Raw genomic sequence first — 15,505 nt, 5'->3', positions numbered from 1 at the left:
GCAGATATGATTAAAGAAGATTATTTTATTTTAATGCTTTTGGGGGGGGGGGGGCTGGGTGGCTCAGTCAGTTAAGCATCCAACTCTTGATTTCAGCTCAGGTCATGATCTCATGGTTTGTGAGTTTGAGCCCCCTGCTGGGCTCTGCACTGACAGTATGGAGCCTACTTGGGATTCTCTCTCTCTCTCTCTCTCTCTCTCTCTCTTTCTCTCTGCCCCTTCCCTACTCACATGCATGCACATGTATGCTCTCTTGCTCTCTCTCAAAATAAATAAATAAACTTTTTTTTTAAGATTTTATTTTTAAGTAACATGGGGCTTAAACTCACAACTCCAAGATCTAAATTCGCACATTCTACCAAATGAGCCAGCCAGGTGCTCCAAAGAAGAATACTTTAGATAATCCAGTGGGCCCTAAATGCAATGCAACCACATGTATCCTCATGAGAAGGGGAAGGGGGAGATCTGGCACTGAAGAGAAGGTAAAATGACCATGGAGGTGGGGACTGGTGATGGGGCCACCAGAAGTTGGAAGAAGCAAGCAACAGAGACTCCTCTACAGCCTCCAGTGGGAGTATGACCTGCTGTCACCTTGGTTTTGGCCCCATGATACTGATTTTGGACTTCTGGCCTCTAGAACTGTGAGAGAACATATTTCTGGTAATTTGTTAGAGCAGCCACAGGAAATGAATACAGTCTCCCACAGAGATCCCCCTACAAATGAATTCACCTCCTTCCCTGCCTCCAGCCCCTTTCTTGGCTATTTGTGTTTCTTTCTAGTACCTATCAATTCCTGGCATGGTGTATGTTTGTGTATTATTGTAGGCTCCTCCCACTTGAACATAAGCACCACGGGAAAAGTGACATTTTTTAAACCGCTTTTCTCCCCATGCCTAGAAGAGTAGGCACATAGTAAGTACTCAATAAACATTGGTTGGATACATGATTGAATGTCATGTTATTGCCACCTGGAGAGCTCGGAGATCACATCAGGGATACAGTAGTAGACATCACAGCATGACCTACCACTTTTAAAGTGCCACTTTAAAAGATATCTGAGGGGCGCCTGCATGGCTCAGTCAGTTAAGCATCTGACTCTTGATTTCAGCTCAAGAGTCATGATCTCACAGTTTGTGAGATCGAGCCCTGTGTTGGGCTCTGCACTGAGCATGGAGCCTGCTTAAGATTCTCTCTCTCTCTCTCTCTCTCTCTCTCTCTCTCTCTCCCCCCATCCCTCTCCGACTCTCTCTTTCTCAAAAAAAAAAAAAAATCTGAGATAGAGTCTAGTCTCAGACAACCCTGTTTTTCATTTCTGCATCAATTTCTGTTTCCTACTTCATTCAGGCCCCAAACCTTGCAATGGCCTTCAGAGCCTCTCCTTCCCACACTCTATGTCCAAACCACCGGGAAATCTTGGTGCCTTCAAATTCTCTTCCTTCAAGGGGACTCACAATCCCACTGCCTCTCTTCACTTCCATTGCCCCTCTGCCACTCCTGGTCTCAGGCCGATGACAGCAATGGCTTCTGATGGTTTTTTGCCGTCACTCTTGGCCCCTCCGTACAACTCAGCAGCCAGAGGGATCCTCTGAAAACATAGTTACATCTTGTCTCTGCTTCATTCATGACTCTCTGATGGCTCCTAGATCCCTCAGAGGAAAAGCCAAGTCCTCACAGCAGCGCCTACAGATGGCAGTGACAACTGCCCTCTGTCATTTGTTGTCATATCCCACATCCCTGACACACCATTCTGTCACTCAGCTCGAGCTTCTCTAACCTCCCTGCTTCCGTAGAAGTTTTTGTCATCACACACACGCATTCAGTTACTGCTTGTTTCCCCCACTAGAATGAACTTCAAGAGGGGAAGGATTTCAAGATTTTGATTTTAAGTAATCTCTACAGCCAAAGTGGGGCTCAAACTCATGACCTTGAGATCAAGAGTCGAGCACTCCACTGACTGAGCCAACCAGGCACCCCAAGAGGGGAAGGATTTTTATTTATTTGGTTCATTGATGTATCCTCAGTGTCTAGAACAATGGTGCCTGGCACATAATAGGTGTCAGTAAATATTTCTTGAATAAATAAATGAGAAACGTAATTTTGGACTAGGTAATGTTTCCAAAAGCAAAGGGATACATGGAAGGACTTATAAAGCTCAGGAAACCAGGCACATTTTCCTTATACTGGGATTTTTTTGTTTTTGTTTTTTAAAAAAATTAGCTTTCTCTTTTTATCCCTTTCGTAATTGAGAATAGTTTGATGTGATTGGCTTAGTAAGGATCTCTGGACAATAGGGCAGAGAAAAGAAACCTGCCTTTTGGGAATATGACAGTATGTAAGAAAATTAATTATGTGGAAACTATAAAGAAATATGTCGTTTGTGTTGTATGATTTGTTGGCGTAAACATACATACACGGACTGTGTGAAAATTGCTTTGATGAGTCCCGCTTTTGATATTACCCCCACCCCCCTCACTTTGTTTGCTCTGCTCTGCTGTCCCTTAAAACACATTTCCTCCCTATACATGCACACATCTCTGTACAGACACCCAGGAAAAAATGGTCATTCAGGCGTGTGTCAAGTCCTGCACACCCCAAAGATTCATTTAAAAAATACAGGCATGTTATAAATCTTGGCTGACAATCTAGTATTTGCCTAGCCAGAATGACCTCTGCACCAGAACTGGGGGCAGAGAGAGGGAGGAAGAGAGGGAGGAGAAGGAGAGGGAGAGGGAGTGGGGAGGGAGAGAGGGGAGGAGGAGAGGGGGAGAGGGAGGGAGGGGCAGGCTTTATAGCCATTTGGTTTAGTGGACTGCAGCTTCTCATGAGTATTCAGCCTATAGGATGCAATCGGGATATGTTTGAAGTATTATAACATGGATATGTCATATATCACTGCATGGGCCCCTATCAGCAATCTCACATTCCAGAGCAGATTTTGACGGTGTTTGTTTGAGTTAATTCCTAATTTGAAGGGAACACATCAGCCCTGATTTTCCTTGGGAAGAAGTTTGCTCCTGCTTCTTCCTGACCCACACCATTGCTTGCTTGCTCTGGGCACTCCTCTGGCATGCCCCCCACCGACCCTTAGGACCACTACCAGCTGTAGTCTCAGCCTCCTGGCTCTCATACTTCCTGCAATGGTCACCACATTTCACCTCCTTCTTTCCCTTTAGGAGACAAAGACTCTCTTCGGTCAGGCCTTTCTCCTTTCCTCGGATGCCTCCTTCCTGACTCATCCTTGGTCCCTGGCTGGATTTGCCATACACCATAGAAATGAAGAAAATCACTTTACCAGCTGTTTTATCAAGCATCAGATTTGTGGTGAGGTTATCTGGAAATAGCAACAAAGCCTGGAAGACCATGCAAGATGTCACTGTGGGATGAGAGAGTACTGATAACACAACATACCAGCTACACTTCCAAGTGTCTCAACTCATTCACTCCTCAAACAACCTTATACAGGAGGTACTATTATCATTACTCAATTTAATGGAGGACACAGAGGACGGGGTTAAGTGCTGGAGTTGGAGATTCTAATCAGGGCATTCTGGCTCCCAAATGAATACCAAAGACCTGCCTCCAGCCGTGGGCCAAGAGCTCAGATTCCCTGGGTGTCTACATTGTGTTCTTATCCCCCTGAATCTAGCGGCTAACCCCTTAGTTGGGGGAAGAGTCCACTGTTTGGCATGGAAAAGGTTAATGCATTTGAAGGCAGGTCTTCATTACTGATTTCATTTCCATGAGTGTTAAAATGAAATCTGCTTCCCCAGAGCTTTTCCCAGAAAATGACAGTAGGTCATGGGAAAACAGAGCCATCTGTCTGTCAGTCTGGGCTCCAGGTGTAAAGAGAGGCCCTGGAAATGTCAGTCCATATAGTTCTGGGGGAAGAATGAGAGTTTTTAGTTACAAGTAAATCTTCAGAGGGGGTAATTCCACCTGAACCCTACATGGTGGCCTCCTTGTCCCTTGTAGAGCCAGTATAGAAGGTCCCTGCTTGATGCAGAAGGGAGGTGCTAACCTTGCCAGGGTTGTCTTCTACATGTCTTGGTTTATATAGGGTTTGGTTAGGAAAAGTCCCTAGAACCTTCCCCAGCCTACCTATCCTCACTCCCCTCAGCCTCCAGTTCTGCCCACATGACTGCTTGGATGAAAAGACCTTCTGCATTCTCGGGGCTATCGCAATAATGCAAGATCTAAAATGTACCCAATTAAGATACTTGTTCCAGAAACAACGTGAGTCCAGATATGGGGTTCCAACTGAGGCTCAGGCTTGAGGCCTGTATTCCCTTCCTCATCCTGGAACTCACAGGAGCTACCCAATAGGACATCTCAACTAGTGACAGGGGATCTTGGCCTCTCTTGACACGTGGTGCTTGGCAGTGGCCCGCCCCAGCTCCTCTCAACCGAACAAGGAATGTTCTCTTGACCACTTCAGCTCACTTGACATCGTCCAGGGGAGCCGGAAACCAAAGGAGGTCGGCATTTCCTTATCTACCCATCCCTGTCCTGGGCACATAGTAGGATACGTACTCAGTAAATCTGCCCAGATCACCGCGAAGTGCGTCTTCCACTGCACCTATTGCCTGCGACCTGCTCAGCACAATTCCCTCGTTCACACTGCGCCTGGCAAATGCTCTGACTTGAAGCAAGAAACCACATGCTGGTAGGTCTCTGCTGTATAAGAGGAGATGGCAAGGAAGACAGGTACATCCTCTTTCCTGAAGTCAGCACTGGATTGTTTGTGGCAATGTCCTTGCTGGTGGAGTGTCCAGGCCTTTGGCTTTTATTCGTCAGCATCCTGGCCTGAGGGGCAAAGCTGGACAGGAGGCGGCAACCACAAGAGTTTTCCCATTCTCCTAGTGACTAACAGCTCCATAGAAGGAAGACTGGGATTAACGCTTGAAAGGAGGCCAAAAAAGTTACCCACAGGGTTTCCATTCTTTCCGCTTTTAATCTGTCCCTATGACCAAGAGTCACCAAGAGCTGGCTCTATTCCTTTGTTCCTGTGAGTTGCAAGGAAGACAAAGGTGTGGGCTCCCACTGTGGCCAGATCCCCTGGTGGTGGGGGTGGGGGGTTGTGGAGTCTGGCGAGGGGAATTAACTCTTCTTACTTTAGCAGTACAGCTGGTGTGAAGACACTAGGACGTGTAGCCATGAATCCAATGGACTAAGTGGAAAACTCCAAGGAGAACAGGAACCAGGGGCTCTTGGTGGAACCGGGGCAGGGGAAATGTCAGAGACAGAAATATGAGACTCTGGGCGGTGATAAAATAAATCGTTTTAATGGGAGGCTTTCCGAAAGGGTAACTTTTTCTTGTGCTATGAAGCAGCCAGTTTCCTTGCCTTGGGGGTTTCTTGGGTGGTGTCCTGACTGAACCCCTAGCCCCACCGGGAGCTAGGATGTTAGTCTGACACTATGTTCAGCCCCTCCAGGATCCAGAGGTGTGTCTTAACATCAGGAGATTGGAGTCGGCTGGCAGTCAGTCCCAAACGTACAGTGCCTGTGTGTGTCCAGGCCTGAGGGAAAGGGGCAGAGGCTTCACTTCCGACTCAGGATACGTCTCCGTGGGGGGAGAAAAAAAGGCGGCAAATCACTTTGAAAATTCAACTCTGACCTTTACAAAGAAAACTAATAGACACTTTAGTATTATATACAGGGTAGGGGCGAAAGGGAGTGGAGGGGAAATTGCACTTAATTACAGTAGGTTATAGTTTACACCCATTGGACAAATTTACTTCTTCAAAAGAAATCTCGAGATCAGCTGGGAGGGGTGGGGGAGGGGGGGGAGTCTGCAGATATTTACAGTGTGTTTGGCTCAGTTCAACAGCACGTGTCCTCCTCCTGTCAGTAACAGATTCAAGTTTTCACATCAGTTTGTTCGATGAAGGAGCATAATGCAGGCACGACAGCGTTCTCTCTTCCTCTTCTGCGGTTTCTTGTCTCCCGCCTGTGGGCGGGATGGGAGTACTTGACGTCTTGGGAGAGGCATGGCAACAATACTGCATAGAAGGGAAGGGCTGCGCCTCGGAGCGGCTGTCTGAAGCGTCAGCAAGATGTCAGGTAAGCAGAGACCTCTCGAAGGTGCTTGTCAGGTCACTGGGCTTTTCTGTGACAGCTGCCCGGAGGGTGATGGTGTGGAAAATAGGGTCCTTGTTGCTGTGCACAAAGCAAGTGATGTGTGGTCATCACCAGGCTTGGAGAGGGCACTGCAGAGAGAGCAGAGAGAGCTCAGCCGTGTGCAGTTAGCGGGGACAACAGCCCTTGGTTTGTCTTCTCCAGGGGAGCTGAGACCCAAGTCAGCCGGCAAAGGGCTGAGGACCTAGTGCCTGCTCGATGCCACAGTGTTGGTCCTGAAGCACACTCCCTTTAGGAACACTCAGGAGCCAGATCTTCTGGCCACTTCAGAAGAGAGAAGTGAATTGCTGGGGACCTTGAATTAATCATAACTCACTGACCTTTATTCTGGAGTCAAGCTCCTCTTTCTTTGAGAGTGGGTTTTTATTTTAATGTTTGTTTATTTTTGAGAGGGGGGAGGGGCAGAGAGAGAGGGAGGCACAGAATCTGAACAGGCTCCAGGCTGTGAGCTGTCAGTACAAAGCCCGACGTGGGGCTCGAAGTCACAAACCGCAAGATCATGACCTGAGCCGAAGTTGGAAGCTTCTACCCAGGTGCCCTGAGAGTGGGTTTTACGATGTGCTCAGTGTGGGTGCAATGGCAGCTGGACAGGAGCTTTTGCCTCTCATGGAAGTCAGGGTCCTGTTCCTAAGACCTCTAAGGGCTGGGGTCCCCTAGACCATTGATCCCCAAACTTCAATGGACCTAAGAATACCAGACATCCCGTGAAAATGCGTATTCTGATGGAGTGGGCCTGTGGTGGACCTAAGAACCTGCATTTCTAATCAGTTCCCAGATTGTGCCAATGCTGCTGATCTACTTGAGCACATGAGAAAATGGCCACTTGCTCAAACGACCCATCAGGGAAGGAGTGTGGGAAAGTGCTCTCTGTAGGCTTACTCCTAATAGGACAAGAGACCTGGGCTGAAGGCCTCTGATGCCCAGACGAGGGCAGGAGACCCCAGAACAGATGGAGAAACCCCCTGAGAGGAGTCACCCCTTCCAGAGCCCTCGGCCTCATTCATTTCAACCGTCATGGCACACCATTCCCGTCCTTTTCCAGGGAGGCCCTTTTTGCTTCCCTCTGTCTCTTCTTTCCCTTTCACTTGTTTGGGCATCTTAGGGGAAAGTTCTGCCTTTTGACTTCATGGCTCTTTCTCTAAAGACTCTTCCCTAAGCACTCAGGAGCACACATAAGTGTGTGCGCGCACACACACACACACACACACACGCACAGCCCCCCCTACCATTACTACGAAAGGCCTATTATCCCATTATTATCTCATAAATCAGTGCTCCCAGCCATAATCCTGTATGAGGTTGCCATTATGCCCATTTTACAGATTAGGAAGACGAGTTCAAAGAAAATGAATTGTCCAGGGTTTTAGAACTAGGACAGCATAGAGACAGAAATTCAAACTGGTTCCGGGTACCCTCCTGGCACATGTTCTTTCTATTATGCTCTGAGGTTAAGAGTCTTCTACTGGCTTTGTGCTCTTGGTCAAGGTATTCTCTTTGTGCCTCAGTTTTTTCATCTGTAAAATGGAAGTTGTAGAGGGATCGGGTGAGCCGATACATGGGAAGTGTTCAGAATTAACACTGGGCTACACAGGGTGGTGCCCTAGTCTGTGCGGCCCTCGAGCCCTCTTCAGAATGCAACTGAGCTGTGCATTCATTTGAAGGGACCAGTTCTGACCCTTTTAAATTCTTGAGGCCCTTGTCAGGGTCCTCTGATACCCTTTGCCTCCTCTTCCTCCCATCGCCCGCCCCCACTTTTGAGTCTCTTTACTTCCCACTATCAGCCCTTTTCCAATTTTCAGATTTCAGGGAAGGAGAGAGAAAATGGCTTGTGACCTTGCAGGTTTCAATAGAAGAGCAAACAAGAAGGGCAGATAAGGAGACGCCAGCGAGATTCTATGACCTGTCATTAGGGATGGGCTTCCCAGCTATCAAATGTTTGCTCACATAATAAAATGGTGGCAGAGCCCTAAATGTTGTCAAAGGAACTAGAGTTATTTGTCCCCTTCAGAGTCTAAACACAAACAGCTGATAAGGGGTGCGCTGTGGTCCCTCAGAACCAAGGCCTGGCACACCCAGCCCCTCGGGGGCCTTGCCCAGAGGATCTGAGGGAACCTCCCTCTGAAAGGGGTGGTAGCTGTGGTGATTACGTATGGTAAGAGCTAACATTTATCGAGGTCCCACTGTGTACCAGGCACTGTGCTAAGGAAGGACTTTACTCACATCATTGTATTAGATTCACACATCAACCCTTTGAAGCAGGTAATTATATTCATTCATTTAATACATTTTTGAATGCCTTCTACATACTTAGCACTTTTTTAGGCACAGGGGATGCAGCCACAAATAAGACCCTGTCCATACCCTCACAGAGTTTATATTCTAGAGAGAGATCTGAACAATAAAGTGAATGAATATATATGTATGTGTACACACATGTGTATACATATTGTACATATGTGCACAAAATAAAATAAAGTGAATGAATATATATGTATGTGCACACACGTGTATACATATTGTACATATGTGCACAAAATAAAATTTCAGATGGAGATGAACACTGTAGAAATATAAGCATGATGACAGGTTAGGGTGATTTGAAGGCAAAGGGAATAATTTATAGAGGGGAATCAGGAGGGGCCTCCTGGAGGTGGTGACATTTGAGCTGAATGAAATGAGGGAGCAAGCATAAAAAGATGTGCATTATGGAATTTGGGGGGCAGAAGAGACCACAGATGCAGAAGTCCTGAAGCGAGATCACTTCAATTCTGGTTCAGCTGAAGCTGGGTGAAAGAGGGAGGAGGGGAAGGAAGTGAGGAGGGCAGGGCCGGCAGGGGGCTGATTACACGGCAGGAGGCCTTGGAAGCCTCCATTTCAGCTTGGTTGCAATGGGACACTATTGGAGAGTTTTGACGCGGGTGGGGGTGACATGATTGGTTTCGCCTCTTAAGAGATCATTCTGGCTCCTGCGTAGTGAACAGACAGTAACCACCATCGTGGGGCAGGAGTGGACGTAGGAGTGAGAAGCTGGGGCCAGTGCAGGGCATCAGTGAGAGCAGGGGCTGGACTGGTGGGGAGAAGTGCTCAGATGTGGGATGCAGAGCTTATCCATGGACTGGTTGTAGGGCGCGCAGAGAAGAATCAAGGAGACTCCCAGGTACCTCACCTGAATAACTGGTTACCATTTTTGGAAACGGAGAAGCCCCAGGACGAAGCAGTGCGAGTAGGGAGAAACGGGCAAAATGAAGAGTTCCTATTTTGGTGAGGCTTGTCAGATACACCGGGCATTTGCATGTACAGCCCGAGCTGCACTGGCTTTGTGAATGGGCCACTCAAGGGAGAGGTCTGTACTGGAGACAGAAGTACACGATCCATCAGTGTGTATGCTTGATCCAAAGCCATGGGATTGGGGATCACCCAGGAGTGAACACAGAAGAGAATGAGTGATAGGGCCCTCCAACAACAAAATGTTGGGAAAACAAGCTGCCAGCTATGGAAATGAGGAGTGCCACAGTGGGGGAGAACGAGGAATGGGTATCGTTCCAGAAACCAAGTGAAAAAAGGAGGGAGGATCAGCTGTGTCAGAGGCAGAGGTCGGAAAGTCCCCATTGGGTTTGACAATATGGCGGTACTTGTGAGCTGGACCGGAGAGGTTCTAATGCGGTGTCAGGACAAATGCCCATCAGGAATAGCCGTAAGACAGAATTGGGGGTGAGGAAGTAGGGACTGTGAGTACAGATAACTTCCTGCTGTTATTAAGTTAGATTAATTATGGCTCCATTAATTAGAAGTAATGATTATACTTCAAGGAAATTGAGGCCTAGAAAGATTATAAATAACTTGCCCAGGGTCTCACAACAGAAAAGTCTATGCTCTTAAACACGAGGAAGGTTATTTCCTTCTACCTTCTGAGTGTGGTCACAGGGAGGCCACGGAGAAATAAATGCTACTTACAGTCTTCCTTCCTCAGGGTTGCCAGCAGGGGAGGCCAAGTTCACCCCAGCCACCATGGGCTGGGTGTTCTGGGCCAAGCACCAAGCTAGGTATTTTACAAGATTTATAGCATTCAGTCTTTTTAATGACCGTCCAGAAGAGGAATCATTATTTTCATGTTACAAATGAGGAAACCGAAGCTCAGAGAGGCTAGGACTTTTGCCTGAGGTCACCCAGGTAGAAGGTGGTAGAATCTTGGGCCTGGGTCTGCCTAACTCCCAAGTCGGTGCTCTTAATCATCACACCATACTGGCTGACCACCAGCAGAGACGGTTGGAAGCTGTGGAATAGTTGCCAGGGATTTATGGCAAGGCTGTCCACCTCCCTGTCAGCACACCTGACTGGTGGCTGCTCTGGGGGCCCTCTCCTGACCTCTCTATAAACTAGGAAGTGGAGCTGTAGGCACAGAGGTTGTGGAAACAGGATTCGGCTCTCAGCCTGCCCACACTTGTTCTAACCAAGGTCGGTGCTTGCTGCGGTCTGGTTTCCAGACTGGCGGGGCATTGTTTTGCAGGAGCTCAGGCACAGACCCACTCGTATGGTAACTCGCCAGCACCCAAGGTTGAGGAGGGGGGGAGGCATAAGCTCTGGAAAGGACGGAGGGCAGGAGCTGCAGGTGAGACAGTCCCACCCTGAGATTCCTGAAATGTGATCCACAAGGCCCTGGGGCACGTCTGTCCTGACAATGGAAAACACTGGGATCAGATACAAGTTCAAATCCTGGTTTTAGCCTTCTACCTACATAACCTCAGGTCATTTTTATGAATGCTTAAAAATGGATATTAGAAGGAGAGCATTGCCTAATGGATTTGGAGTGAGAAGAGCAGTAGTCTGGAAGTCGAGTTCCAGGTTCATCATCTGGGTGAATTTGGCCAGATCCCATCCCACCTCCGAAGCTCAGTGTTTTGCTCTGTAAGTCAGCCTCGCAGAATGGGTGGGGAAGGTTGGCCACGAAAGGTAAGAATGGAAAAGCACCCGGAGTGCTGCTATGGAAATGGGAGGCACTCAAAAAATGTTAGTTCTGAATTCATTCACTCACTCACTCACTCACTCACTCACTCACTCATATTTACTGAATGTCTACTATAGCCCAGGCATTTGGCTAAGCACAGAGGCATTCCCTGCTCTATTTGCTTTTATCCTGGGAGTGAACCTCCTTTGACCCCATGTAGTTCAGTGAGTTACATTTTGAAGAAGTCGATAGAAAGTATCTCCTAAAGGATCACAGGTGGCAAGGAGAAACAGGGGGTTAGCACTCTGAGTACTTGACCATGTACCAGACACTGTCTCCTACACTTTGAAGATCCTGTGGTGGGGGGGTGGGTAGGATTTTCTCCACGAGAGACGCAGAAGTGGTCTCGCAGGGTGAATCAACTGCCCAAGGTCACATGGCGAATGGGGAAGGAACCAGGATTAATGCAAGGCTGCTGGGCTTTCCTAGAACTCTGGGGTGCTTCTACAGTAGCACTGCCCAGGATGTGTCCCTCTGCCCGGAGCTTCTGTGCACACTAATGGCCCCATTCGAGGCACACAGCAGCATGTGAAAGATTCAGAGAAGCCCCGCCTTATGGTGTCTAACTTTAACCCAGCCGTTCACCCAATACTTATAATGAAGGGATCTTCCCCTCCTCACACCATGTGCCCCCAACTCCCAGCAATGGTCTTAAAACTCCTTTTGGAAAATAATACTTTAAAACAAAGAGAAAGCAGAATTGCCACCGGAACTCAATTCTGACCCTTTGCCTTGGGAACAGAGTTAGTGCAAATTTTCTTCACCTTGGTTCTTTCTGCCGTCAGGAGGCAGCACCTGTACCCTCACTTGACTTCGTTCTGCCCTTCTCCCCGCTTCCTCTTCTTCAGTTTGTAGGAAGGAAGTTTCCTGATTGGAACACCTACGTGGGCTAGATTTTACCCTTGTTCCTGACCGTTAACTCCACAACAGCAGCAAATACCATGGGTATTTTAGAGATGGATATTGGAAGACAAATATTGTTTAGGTGGAAGGAGTCTAGGATTTAGAGCCAAAGCCCAGAGTCTAAAGGTCCAGCTCTAGAAGTGATCACCTGTTGGACCTTGGGAAGGTCACTCTCCACCTCTGAGCCTCAGTTCATTCCTTTGTACTAAGGAAGTTTCAATAAAAAGAAATGATGAGATCCTGTTCATGAGAAGTGTAAACATAAAATGCTATGTGAATAGTTTTATCCTAAGTGTGATCATCCTTCTTATCATCCCAGAAATGAGTATACTACCAGAGTCCTGGAATATCCAGGGACTTAGGGACAACTTCATGGTGGTTCTAGAGGGCTGTTCATGCAGCTTCAAGGTCGGCTGGCCACTCTGTCCAGTGGAGGGGAGACGCCATTTGGGGGCCAGATGCTCAGAGAGCATCTCCAAGTATTTTGATTAAGAGACAATTTCCTGAATTCAGAGGGCCTGTTTCAACAAGCAAGCATCAAAGTCAACTTGGGGAAGACAGGAATAATTAATCACAGCCCTGTCTAGGGCTGACCAAGCGGCAGATGGATTGATAAACCTTTCAAAGGGGAAGGTATTCCCAAGCAGGGCTGCTGCGCCTGGCTGCCCCCCTGATTGAGATTTGTGAGCACAGATAAATGTTTTCCCTGCTCACTACAAAGAGTGGGAAATCCCACGGGAGTCGAAGGGCAGGGCAACAGGGGGTGTCCTTTCATCTTCCATTGGGTGAGAGAAGAGTGGCAGAGCCGGTCCCACACAATGCTCCCTCTCTCCCACCTCCAGAGCCCAGCTACCTAGGCTGTGTGTGTGTGTGTGTGTGTGTGTGTGTGTGTGTGTGAGTGTGTGTGTGCACGCGCGCGTGCGCGTGCATGCATTTCATGAACGCACATGCATACACCCAGGACATGCCAGGCCCTTAATCTACATGACCTCATTGAATCTCCAGAATAAGGAGATGTTACAACTCTCATTTTAAAGCTGAAGAAACAAGGGCTCAGACAGGTCAAGGTCACCAAACAAGTGGCAAACCAGGAACAGAAGCTACTGCTCCACAACACTGCAGGACCAGGAGATGTGGGCAAAGGGAAGAACAGAGAACCTGAGCCCATGAAAGAACTTGCTCGGCAGCATGTGGCAGTGGAGGAGGTGTGATTCGCAGGGCTCAGGTGGATAAAAGACCATCAACAAGACCAAACCCTGCTGAGAGCCACTGACATGAAGCTCAAGGTTGTTGCCTACTTATCTAGTAATCAATAAAGGCCAAACAGTTCCCACACTGCACAGACCCCAGCTCCTAAAAGGTCCTATTGTATTATTCTGGAATTGTCATGCATGCTCAGACATCTTGTCCTATTTCCTAACTCTCGGTGTCCCGTGACAGTCCAGCTGTCCAAGCGGCAATGATGAGCCACACCTTTGGTTGTCTTTGCTACTCCATCAACCCTGCGTGGAGGTGGGAACCAGCCATCCACTGAAAGAGTGACTAAGCCTCTGGATTTCCCACTTTTCATGCACCAGGAAGTCAATTCCAAGCTTCTTGACAGCAGACCAAGTAAATGCAGGTCCCCTCTAAGGCCAGGTTGTCTACTGGGGCATCTCCATGGGTCGGTTGAATTGGGTCATTCTCTGGAGCTTACAGCGTTCTGGGTCCAGCATGGGTCTTGGACTGGGGGAATTGGCCTCAGGACCCTGACTGCTTACTCCCTTTATCCATTGATTAACTTGTGGAAAATCCTCAAAGGGGTCCCTCTTGCAAAGCATGAAACTCTTTAGAGGGTGTGACTTTCCTGAGTCTCCCTTGGAAACACCTTTTCTATGGCTCACTGATTAATCCCCTGGGGAATACTCAGTCTCACTACCTAAAGGCTCTGTGTCACCCAGTCTCCAGTGATTTATCAAGCTGTAGTCATTTTTTGCTCTTTAGCCTGTGGCCCATCTTCTTTGCCCTGTGACCTCAGGGATTCCTCTAGCAAGTAACCAGGAGCCTGGGAAGGACCAGGCTTACGGCTCAGTCCACACGCACCACGCTCTCTGCACGTCAGTAGCCCCAGCCATTGCCCTCTCCTGACTTCCTGCCGGCATTACCTGTTTACTGGAAGACATGTTGGTAAGCGTACTGATGCTGCTTGTATCCGTGACCACCATCGCAGACGGAAACCGGGATGTGTGCGAATACTGGGGGGGTTCCTGCTTGTGTGTGTACACTGGAGAGACAGAGTGAAGACAGAGTCAAGCTGAGATCACACAAGCACATGCACAGCTACAGATACCCCATCCCATCCCATCGCTCCTGTGTCCCCAGGCAGACGGAAGGGCAGTGGTGGAGGCGGCGATGTTTTGGAAGGCAGTGTGTTGGGGTAAAAACACTAGCCATGTGTTTAAATCCTCGCTCAATTACTTAACCTCAATTTCCTCATCTGTAAAATAGGAATGTAGGGTTAGAAAACATCATGTGGAAAGTACTTTGTACCAAAGAGCTTCGCACAGTGTCTTTCATGTAGTAGTGGACAGCACTTCTGTTCTGACTTTCAAGTGTTTGTTTATTTTTGAGACAGAGCGAGACAGAGCATGAACGGGGGAGGGGCAGAGAGAGAGGGAGACACAGAATCTGAAGCAGGCTCCAGGCTCTGAGCTGTCAGCACAGAGCCCGACGCAGGGCTCGAACTCACGGACCGTGAGATCATGACCCGAGCCGAAGTCGGACGCCCAACCGACGGAGTCACCCAGGCGCCCCGTGTTCTCCTGACTTTCAATAAAATGTTAGGTGCCCAGACATCAACAAGTGGCCCCCTCAGGCATATGTGACGCATCAGAGATTTTAAGACGAAAAAAAAAAAAGTTCTAAGCAGTTAGCAAACATAAACGAACTGGCCAGCGCATGCTTGTTGTATCTGCCGTGACTCAAGCACCTGGCCTCATGCAAGCAATTATAAATGAATTAACAATGATAATTAGACATGGATATAGTTAATTGTATAATCAACAATTATACAATTATAAATAATTATATAAATCTGGGTTGTTCCAGACTGCACTAAAATGACATCGTATGTCACATCATGCCATCGCAGAAATAGGAAGGATGACAAAGGGAGACAAGATTCAAATAAAACCTCCAGGAGCATGAGACTCGGTTTTTAGCTTTAACAGTACTTGTTCACCAAGTCTAGAACATTTTGAGTTCTGTAACTGACCATTAGATTCATATAAACTCCAGGTCACATGACCTAACAGAAGCATGTGGCTGTTGGGCCATGAGGGAGGGAGCAGTTTATTCTCTACCAAAGCATCCTGTAATAGGGAATGGGGTAAATGTCACCACTTGCTAGCCCAGCTTGTCCTTCCTGTGGAGGGAGGCCGGTTATTTCCTGGTCCGGGGGCCCCTAGCTGGGCCTTGGTGGT

The 15,505-nt window shown here is 48.1% G+C and overlaps 1 protein-coding gene across 6 annotated transcripts in view; it reads right to left on the bottom strand.

Annotated features, from left to right (window-relative positions):
* Window positions 1-5,261: 5,261 nt before the first annotated feature.
* The window catches only part of HNF1B (HNF1 homeobox B), a 53,062-nt gene continuing 42,818 nt past the window's right edge, over window positions 5,262-15,505 (bottom strand). For 4 of the 6 annotated variants that reach the window (XM_027034346.2, XM_027034347.2, XM_027034349.2 and 1 more), the window contains exons 8-9: window positions 14,189-14,307; window positions 5,262-6,207 (exon numbers count right to left, since the gene is read on the bottom strand). In XM_027034346.2, the coding sequence (XP_026890147.1) occupies window positions 6,187-6,207; window positions 14,189-14,307 (140 nt within the window). In that variant the 3' untranslated portion in view covers window positions 5,262-6,186. The remainder of the gene's footprint in view (window positions 6,208-14,188; window positions 14,308-15,505) is intronic. The other 2 variants (XM_053211674.1, XM_053211675.1) reach the window with 1 other exon arrangement.

This window comes from Acinonyx jubatus, chromosome E1, assembly GCF_027475565.1.
Source record: "Acinonyx jubatus isolate Ajub_Pintada_27869175 chromosome E1, VMU_Ajub_asm_v1.0, whole genome shotgun sequence".
Classification (NCBI taxonomy): domain Eukaryota; kingdom Metazoa; phylum Chordata; class Mammalia; order Carnivora; family Felidae; genus Acinonyx; species Acinonyx jubatus.
Note: the sequence above shows the minus strand (reverse complement) of the source record. Positions and strands in the feature narration are given on the sequence as shown.